Genomic DNA, 10,620 nt, shown 5'->3' with positions numbered 1-10,620 from the left:
GAAGGGTAAGCTGTGACGAAGTGAGAGAGCGGCCTGGACATATATACACTACCAAATGTAAAATAGATAGCTAGTGGGAAGCAGCCGCATAGCACAGGGAGAGCAGCTCGGTGCCTTCTGACCACCTAGAGGGCTGGGATCGGGAGGGTGGGAGGGAGGGAGACGCAAGAGGGAAGAGATATGGGAACATATGTATATGTATAACTGATTCACTTTGTTGTAAAGCAGAAACTAACACACCATTGTAAAACAGTTATACTCCAATAAAGATGTTAAAAAAAAAAAAGAAGTCATATAAATTACCAATATGTAATCTGAGCCCCTAACCACCTATAAGCACCATGTGCAACCTAAGGGAAAATGGAGCTAAAAAGATCTTCTCAAGGTCTTCATCAACTAGAAGAAGAGGCACTCATGTATACAACCAAGAGAGGAGGGCAATAATACAGCTTAAAACAATGATCAGAAATGCTTACGGGATCCTTCAAGAACACCTAGCTCACTTTAGGATAGTAGATTAAGCACTGGGAGATTTAGGTTAAATATATAACCATTAAGAAGAGAAGGAGAAGGGAACATTAACCATCTCAAGCTCCCTCACTCTGCTCCCAATTAGGCTCAAGCTGGGAGGCCCCCAACTTCCTCCCCTTTCAGTCACCCACCCAGTTAGTTCATTGCTATCCCAGACTGGGTGGAGGCCCTGAGGATGCTGGGAGTTTCTGGGGGAGAGAGGACAGGTGGGTGTGATTGACATGTACATCACGTCAGTCATTCTCCACTCACCCCATCTCCTCCCCTCCAGTGTCTATTCAAACTTCTCTCACCTCCCGCATCCATTTCTATGAACAGTTATCACACACCTCAACCAACCTCCACTTTCTGCTAATGACCTAGACCGATGCAGCCCAATAGAAATATAATGGAAGACAGATGTGAATCACATATGTAATTTTATGTTTTCCAGGACCCACATCTAAAAAAGTAAAGGGAAACTGGTGAAATTACTTTTAATAACATATTTTGTTTAAATCCAATATATCCAAAATATTAATTCAAAATACAGCCATACCTCATTTAATTGTGCTTTGCTTTATTGCGCTTCACAGATAATTGCATTTTTTACAAATTGAAGATTTTATGGCAACCCTGAGTGAAGCAAGACTATGGGCGCCATTTTCCCAATAGCATTTGCTCACTTCCTGTCTGTGTCACATTTTGGTAATTCTCACAATATTTCAAGGTTTTTCATTATTGTTATATTTGTCATGGTGATCTGTGATCAGTGTTCTTTGATGTTAGCATAGAGAAAAGAGAACTCACTCTATTGTGTGAAGGCTCACACAATAGTTAGCATTTTTTAGCAATAAAGTATTTTTAAATTAAGGTATATACATTTTTTTAGACATAATGCTATTGCACACTTAACAAACTACACTATAAACCTAAGTTTTATATGCCCTGGGAAACCAAATAATTCATGTGTCTTGCTTTATTTTGATATTCGCTTTATTGCAGTGGTCTGGAACCCAACTCGCATTATCTCCAAGGTATGCCTGCATAATCAACATAAAAATCATTAATGAACTGTATCTGTTCATTGAAATTCTGCCATTTGCAACAATATGGATGAAGCTAGAGGGTATTATGCTTAGTGAAATAAGTTAGACAGAGAAAGACAGATACTGTATGTTATCACTTACATGAGAATCTAAAAAATAAAACAATCAAATGAGTATAACAAAACAGAAAGAGACTCACAGATATAGGGAACAAACTAGTGGTTATCAGTGGGGAGAGCGAAGGAAGGAAGAACCAGATAAGGGTATGGGGATTAAGAGGTACAGACTACTATGTATTAAAAAATAACCTACAAGGATATATTGTACAACACAGGGAACATAGCCATTATTTTATAATAACTTAAATGGAGTATAATCTATAAAATTTTGAATCACTATGTTGTATACCTGACACTAACATAATACTATAAATCAACTATACTTTAAAAAAAATAAATAAATAAAATTACTAATGAAGTGTTTTAAATTCCTTTTCCTATAAATGTTTGAAATCTGACGTATATTTTACATTCACAACACATCACGATTCAGACTCTCCATGTTTCAAGTGCTCAATAGCCACATGTGGCCGGTGGCTAGTGGCTACTGAATTAGACAGCACAAACCTAGGCTCTCACTCCAATGAAAATACCCAAACTTTCAGAATGAATGATTATAGCTGAATAAAAGGATCATGGGTGGCTTTTAAAAAATAGCCTTGGCTTATCTGTATTTTTTATTGTTTTCCAACAAACATCAATTGCACGTGTTTACTTTTTTTTTAAACTTGTGATTTTAAATATCTTTGACATATTGGGAGAATTTCAATGAATGAACCTTCACATTCATGCTCTAATGCAAGTTATTGTTTTAATGGCACATGTGGCATCAGCATCTGTCTTCATTTCAACATTATCTGTCAATCCATACCTAGTTCCTATCTGCTTCACCATCATCAATTATTCTCTCAGTTCCCTGTAGCGCACCCACCTTCTCCTTCTGTAGATCGCTGGGCTGATGGTACAGAATGCTCAGAAGAAATATTTCCCCTGCTCTCACCACCTCTGCACAAATATTTACTAACCCACACACAATCTCTAGTTCTGCTTTAGTAGAACTAGAGACACTGGTAATATGACTCAGAGAACTCAAATTCAAATTCTAGAAAAAGACTCTGTCTTCAGTGCTGCTTCAAAGTTATTTTAAAATAGGTTTGTTATTTACTATTACTTAAAGTTAGATATATTCAAAAGCTGTTATATATCCCACCTTGGTTTCTTTACAAAACCAGACAAGCAATGCAAGCAAGTAATTTTTTAATCAAAGAATGCACTTCTCGCCTCAAAGATTCTGACATATTATAAAATGTAAAAACCATAAAATTATGGTTTTGGTGCTTAAATATAGAAGCAGTCTAGTCCCTGGAAAATGGGAACATGAGGTGGACACAGCTTAAGAAGTTAAATGGGCTTAAGTTAGGAAACTAAGGTGTGAGCACTTACTTTAAATAGTACAGATTTTTAAATCATGTTAAAGTTTGGTTTCATGAAGTGTTTGCCATGCTAATAATGATAGGTTTGCTCTTTTCCCCCAGGCTTTGATAGGTGGCATGTGGAACCCTAAAATGGGGAGTTATGACACCTGGATATTAGTTCTCACTGCCAGCTGCCAACCAGCTATATGACCTTGGGTGCAGTCCATTCACCCCGCTGGATTCAGCCTCCCAGGCTGCGCTGGGGTTGACAGCACAGCTCTTTCTCAGGCTGTTTCCAGCTCACCATTCCTGACCTTTGCACTAATCTCCCTCCATCCCATTATCCCTGAAACATTTGCCTCCTCATGCATCTCCTCCTTGCTAAAAGAGAAGATGGCTGGCAGCACAACAGTGAAATGGGAAAAAAAAGGCTGTTAAAAAAAAATCCTAAAATGAGTCACCTTTCAAGAATTTACCATCCTCTGGTGCCTGAGTGCTTGCTCGTGATGTTAAATCAGTTCTTCCAATGAAACTTGCTCTAAGAACCTGGTATTTGTTATATGTACTGTTCTTGGATGATGTTTATACCAGAAACTCATCTCTTTTAAGAGCCACTTGTAGGTACAAAACAGCACAGAAGTTATCAAACAGATACTGGCAGCCAGATACATCACCTTTAGTGGAGCCTGTAGAAAATCAGATCAAAATCACAGAGAGTTTTAATCAGGTCTTTGCACCTGAAGATAATTACAACTCCCCAAACTTCCCACATAAGCTCTCCAGAACCTTGCAGCACCCTAAAATCTAGCCTGCTGCAAGAATCACTTCTTATCCCTTAGGGCCGGCTGCAGCGATACCCAGGAGGGCCTTTCCTCCCGTAGATTCCCCCATCAATGCTTCAGTCAGGGGGCAGCTGATGTTAGCTCTGGTCTGTTTTGCTTTCGCCTGGCCTGATTTTTCATGCTGCCATTTTGAATTAACATAGGTTTCCTCTGCAACTGATGCATCTTCTAGTCAGGCTTGGAGCACAGTAGGTGCACACACGCACGCACGCACACACACACACACACACACACACACATCGGGAAGCTGGACTACAAGCATAATCCAAGACACTTGCAAGCCAGAATTAAACAGCAAATCCAGAAAGACCGTATTATTTAACAGAACACTACCAAGACAGTTTGGAGCCACAGCAAATGACTGCTTCTGCATTTGAGTTGAATGGACATTTTTAACCCCTAAATCTCAGTTCTGGTGAATTCGCTAAAGTTCAAGTGTCCCTCCTGCTTTGCAGATCACACTCGTCTCAGACCTCACGACTGATGTCGCCCAATAATCCGCGCCCAGACAGACAAGCGAACCGAGGGCGCAAACGCAAACTGAAGTGGATAATCATCTCAGAAATACGAGTGCCTTTTACCAATAAGTGCCCCGGCGCCACCGCCTTAACTTGCCCCGACACCCCCCATCCCCAAGATCCGCCCCGGGTGTGGCTTGAGGAGGCGGGCGGTGTTATGTCAAGTCCTTCGGCCCTCGCAGACAACAGCAAGAGCCGACGCGTTTGCCCTTAGGGGGAGGGTAGTCCTCCGGACACGACTCGGCAACCGCAACCGCAGAACCGGCGGACGCGGGGGCAGAGCCGGGCCAAGGGCAGCGGGCCCGCCAGGCAGCCATGTTCCCGCGAGCCCACCCGCGCGGCAGGTGCGACCGGGAAGGTGCCCGGCCCGCTCCGCCACCAGCTGTGTGCCCGTACGAGCCGGAAGCCCCCGGAGCGGTCTGGCGGGGAGGGCGGGGGCCGCACTGGGCACACACCCCAGCGGGCCAGCAACTGGGATACCAAGCAATGGAAACACAGGAGAAGCGGCCTGGGGGAGTGAGGAGAGTTCAAAAGAGGTGGTGGGAAGGATGGGGTTGGGGGGTGGAGAGCGGGGACAGGTTCCAACCAGGCTGCGGCGCCCGCGCCCTGGGGTGGGGCAGCCCTCTCCTGCGCCCCCGTAGCCTGTAGCCGGAGTCCCCACCCCAACCCCGGGCTGAGGCCCCCTCTCTCCTGATCCCCTAGAGACCCCAGACAGCCCAAGCCAGCATCCGCGGGATTCCCACCCGCGGGTTTGGAGGGACAGCCGGAGGCGACGAGGCACAGGGGACGGCGATGGCGGATCCGGGTGAACCTGCCGGGGGAAGCAGCTGCAGATTCCCTGCGCTCCCAGGGGTGCCCGCCACAGCTCACCTGCGGGGCTGCGGGCTCCGGGCTCTCGGCTCTGCGGTGCTGATAATGCGGCCGGCGAGGGTGCGGGTGGTGCCGCGGCTGCGATCACTGTGGCGACATCGAGGGCTGCAGTTGCAGTGGCGGAGGCGGCCGTCGGGCGCTTCCCCCTCCCCAGACTCCCGGCGCTCTGGCCCGCCGCCCCCAGCTAACAGCTGGCCGGGCTCACGTGACCGCGGGGCCCGCCCCCGCCTCCGCCCCACGCCGGACCCGGGCCGCGCTGCGCCGCGCAGCACCTGCCCTCTGCCTGGTCCGGGGGGGCGCCTGGGAGCAGAAAGGGCGGCTGAGAAGACAAATCTCTCCGTGGAACGTGGCTCGCTCTTTGCGCGATTTTTATTTCTTGGTCACAGCGGGGTTGCGGCTTTCTGGAAAGAGAGAACTCGGGCTTTAAGGAGCCAGGCCCCGCTTTCTCCGGCGCCTCTCCCGGACTCCGCCGTCTGGGTTGCTACGTGCGGGCCTCTGTGCCTAAGCAGGCTTTCCCCGCGGAGAAACGTGTCCGGTACTTTGTTGACTCACAAGTCCAAGCCAACTCCTTGCCTGGGTTTAAAGGTACGGTTCTGCGCCATGTTGACAAGCCAGACCCTATGCCCCGATACTTAGACGCTAAAGCTCAAAGAGGTTAAGCAACTCGCCCAAGATCACGCAGCAAGTAGCAAAGCCAAGATTCCAAACCTGGGTTAATAAATCCACAGATAGGTGACAGGTGTGTTGATGCTGGCGTCAAGGTCATTGGTCAGGACATGACCATCCGTCTGCTACCGGAACACAGACTCTACCTTTTATAAGAAAAGAAAAGACCATCTCAAAGGATATGAAGAGATAGTATAAAGGAAAAAAAAAAATGCAGTACCACTTAGGCACGTGAAAAAATATTCAAGCTCACTTAACTGCAAATCGAATACATATACAAAGTAGCATTTCCACCTGTCAGATTAGCAAAAATCAAAGTTTTATAAAGTCCGTAGAGGACAACTTGGCAGTATCTCCCCAAATAACAAATACACACATAATCTTTGACCTAAAGATTCCATTTCTGGAATTTATCCTACAGATATACCAACAGGGGTGTGAAATGATATGCGTACAAGGTTATCCATTGCTACATTATTTGTACTAGCAAAGATTAGAAGCGTATGCCCATCAATAGAGAACTGTTCAAGTAAATTACAGCACATCAGCGCAATGGTATGCTATCCAGCTGTTGAATAAATGAGGAAGATCTATTTCTATGTACTGATGTGAAAGATTTCAAACCTATACTAAGGGTGGGGGGAGCCACGTGAGAAACATTGTGTAAATGTGTTATCATTTGTGGGGGAAAAAATATGCCTGTACTCATTTGCAAATGCGTGGACTATCTTTGGAAGGATACCTAAGAAACTGTAATAGTAGATGCCACCAGGGAGGAGAACTAGGTGACTGAATGCAGGGCAAGGAAGGAGACTTTTTTTACATCTTTGAATGTTATGCCTGTGCTTGTGGTTTGCCAGGAGTGAATGGATAGTGGGAGAGGGCTGGGGGGAATCAGTGCAGTTACTGCAGGATAGAGCAGTAGTGGTCATAGACTCTTGGGGCACAAAGGGACCTGACTGTGCATTTAAGGCCAACCAAGGAAACTGTCCTTTTACTTTTAGCCTTTATCTTTATATTAGATTGTCTTTGGACAGAATATAATTGGATCTTGCTTTTCATTCAGTCAGACACTCTTTGCCTTTTAATTGGAGTTCTTCGATCAGTGGCTCTTAAACGGGAGCAGTTTTGCCCCCAGGGGACATTTGGCAATGTCTGGAGACATTTTTGTTGTCACAATGGCAGAGGTGAGGGAGGCCTCTACTGGCATCTAGCACATGGAGGCCAGGGATGCTGTTATACATCCTACAGTGCAAAGTACAAGTCCCCACAACTAAGAATTATCTGTCCCTAAATATCAGTAGCATTGGGGTTGAGAAACGCTGGTGTAGACCTTTTATATTTAATGTAATTATCAGTATGATGGGTTTTAAATGTAACATCTTGCTACTTCTATTTGTTCTGTTCTTTTTTTGTTTTTTTTGTTTTTTGCTCTTGCCTTTTTTTGAAGAATTGAGTATTTTTCATATTCCATCTTATACCCATTATTGGTTTATTAGCCATACTTCTTGTTTTATTTGTTGATTACCCTAGGATTTACAATATGCATCTTAAACTTATCACTGTCTACCTTCAAATAATATAATTTCAGATATAATGCAAAACACTTTCAGCAGGATACTTCTATCCCACACCCCATCTTTATTGATATTGCTGTCATTTGTTGTAGGTGCAGGTTAGATGACAATGAGCTCTTTCAAGTTTTGTCTGAAAAAGTCATTACTTCACTTTCATTTTTGAAACATTTTTATTGGATACATAATTTTTGGTTGAGAGCTTCATTTCTTTCAGCACTTTAAAAGTACCATTCTATTGTCATAAGACATTGTCACAAGACTTGCAAAGTTTCTGAAGAAGAGTCTGTGTTTGATTATTTATTCCCCTGTACGTAATATGTCCTGTTTTCTCCTATGGCTGCTTTTAAGAGTTTTCTCCTTAACACAGATTTTGAGCAATATGATTATAATGCACTTTGTTCTGTTTGGGGTTTTTTTTTTCCTATTTTTATCCCATTGGGGCTAACTAAGCTTCTTGGATCTGTACGTTTATAGTTTTCATCAAATTAGGAAAAATTTTGGCCATTACATCTTTAAATATTTTACATTGTACCCCGTCCCTCCCAAATTCAGAGACACCAGTTATATATATATTAGACCACTTGATATTGTCCCACAGATCACTGAGAATCTATTCTTTTGTTTGTTTGTTTGTTTTTTCCTATTTTTATCCCATTGGGGCTTACTAAGCTTCTCGGATCTGTATGTTTATAGTTCTCATCAAATTAGGAAAAATTTTGCCCATTACATCTTTAACTATTTTACCCGTTGTACCGCATCACTCCCAAGTTCAGAGACTCCAGTTATACATATATTACACCACTTGATATTGTCCCACAGATCACTGAGAATCTATTCTTTCCCTCCCCACCCACCACTCTTTTTTCTCTCTTCATTTTGAATTTCTCTTGATATTTCTTCAAGTTTTCTTATCTTTTCTTCTGCAGTCTCTAATCTAATCTACTAATGGTTAATACTGTCAATGAAAGTTTTTTTTCTCTCTCTTTTTTTTGTGCCCCCCCATCTCCTCTCCCAGCATTTTTAATGTGGCAGCATTGTCTTTGTTTTTATTTTTTTCAAAGGGGGTTTTGCAGTTCTCCTGGCCCAAGGACTCCCTCAGTCCCTCTCCATCCTTACAGTGGACGCCTCAGGTCCACAGACCTCACCTGGCCTGGTCGAGATCTGGACCTGACCATCTCCCACAGCTTCAGAAAAGTCCAGATGGAGTGAAGCAAAGCTGCACGGTAAAAGGAATTAACTGCCACTGCCTGTTGATGAAAGTTTTATATCAGATATTTTATTCTTTATCTAAGTTCTACTTGGTTCTTTTATACCATCCATTTCTCATACACATTTTCCTTTAAATCTCAGATCATATTTATATTTTAATAGCTGTTTTAAAGTCTTTGTATGCTACTTCTATCATTTCTGTCTATTTTTAGTCTTTTATTGGTTGTTTTATCTCCTGCTTCTTTGTCTCTCTCATAATTTTTCATTGGATATCAGACTTAGTGCATTTTATGTTGTTGAGTAATGGATTTTTTAAAATACTTCTTTTAAAGAAAGGTTGTAAACTTTGTTCTTAAGAATCAGCTTCACCCATTTGAGACTTGTTTATAAACTGTTTACGACAGCTCTAGGGTAACTTTAACGCTGTGACTACTTTAGCTTTTTACTAAGGTATGACTCACATATGGGTTCTAATGAATGTTCCATGTAATCAGTAAGGTGATTCTGGCTAGTAGGAACTTGGACAATTCCCAGTTTTGTGTAAGCTCTGGGAATTGTTTTGTGCACAGCTCCCCAGTAGTTGTTCTTTCCTCAGGAGTTATTCTTTGCCCAACCTTATGGTGATTCACCATATGCATGCAGCAATTGGTATTCACTCAATAACTCAAGGAAACCTTTATGCAAATTTCTGAAGTTTTTTTCTGCTTAGTTTTCTCTTATCCAGAGCTCTGCCCTACAAATTCTAGCTGCTTTGACCTCCCTGAACTCTGATCTTTGTTTCCTCAACCCCACAAGAGAACTGGGCTCTGTTTTGTTTCCCCCCTTTTCACCATGTACAGTTCAGGAATTGCCTCCAAGCAGAAAACTGGGATAATTGTAGCTCTTATCTCATATGTTTCCTTTCTCTTGAGAGTCACAGTCCTGCTCTGCCAGTTGCTCATTGGTTGTCCAATGTCTGACAAAATTTGTTTCATATATTTTGCCCAGTTTTCTAGTTGTTCACAATAGGAGAGCAAGTCCCATAGCAATTCTTCCTTCATGGGCAGATGTGGAAGGCAAGGAACACTAATCTTAATGCCCCTAAGGAACCAAATGTCCTGATACAACTAGAGTCATTATTTTAAGAACTGAAAATGCATAGTTTACTTATAGAACTTCTTCAACATACTGATATAACAAGAAACATTTATTGGACACCTGTACCAGGAATTGCACTATTGCTACAAAGGTGAAAAAGGCATATCAGTCCTACCTCTCAAGAAGTCAGGGGCAAGCAGGGAAATTAATTAAGTATAGAAGTAATATATGCATATATTGTATGTTGCTGTCAGGGTAACATAAGAGTTATGCATAGATAAATACATTAATCTAGCATGTTGGGAAATATAAACAAGTTTAAAAGATGATCATAAATGAGGGTTACCCAAACCTAGACCACTTAAAAAAATACATTGATGATGATTTTGCCTTTTCTTCTAACCAGTGTTATTGATTGTCTAAAGAACCCCCCCATGCAGTGATTTTTGAGGAGCCGAAGTACATGTGTAATTGAGAAATGCCTTTAACACATTGCATATAGAGATATTGTCCACTTAGTACTTCTTTTAGTGTGTAATTATAGCAGGAGGAAAAGGATCTGTCATTGGGCAACTCTCATGGGGATGAATGACAGACAATATTATGTGAATGAGACACTTATGTATGGGCAAGAAAGCCTCTGTAATTGCCTTGTATGTAATCTTATGAGAACCAAAGAAAGGAGCTGACAGGAAGCCATGGGAAAATGAGAAAGAAAAGCACTAGTTAAGATTAGTCAGCCATCTGCCTTAATCCTATGACAACCATGTTTAAGAGGTTAGTTTTCTGAATTTGGTTACCATGGTAACAAACCTTTAAAATGCCCTT

At 42.5% G+C, this 10,620-nt stretch overlaps 2 protein-coding genes across 2 annotated transcripts in view; one reads left to right on the top strand and one right to left on the bottom strand.

The window, feature by feature from the left end:
* Window positions 1–5,407, bottom strand: part of SCRN1 (secernin 1) — a 90,014-nt gene extending 84,607 nt beyond the window's left edge. Inside the window, exon 1 of the mRNA XM_007119037.4 lies at window positions 5,264–5,407. The gene's annotated coding sequence lies outside the window, so the exon portion shown is untranslated. The remainder of the gene's footprint in view (window positions 1–5,263) is intronic.
* Window positions 5,186–8,849, top strand: LOC129392108 (uncharacterized). The gene is made up of 2 exons (XM_055084666.1): window positions 5,186–5,848; window positions 8,568–8,849. Exons 1-2 carry the CDS (start codon window positions 5,186–5,188, stop codon window positions 8,847–8,849), a joined length of 945 nt encoding a protein of 314 aa, XP_054940641.1.
* Window positions 8,850–10,620: the final 1,771 nt, after the last annotated feature.

Source organism: Physeter macrocephalus, chromosome 5 (genome assembly GCF_002837175.3).
Source record: "Physeter macrocephalus isolate SW-GA chromosome 5, ASM283717v5, whole genome shotgun sequence".
Lineage (NCBI taxonomy): Eukaryota > Metazoa > Chordata > Mammalia > Artiodactyla > Physeteridae > Physeter > Physeter macrocephalus.
Note: the sequence above shows the minus strand (reverse complement) of the source record. Positions and strands in the feature narration are given on the sequence as shown.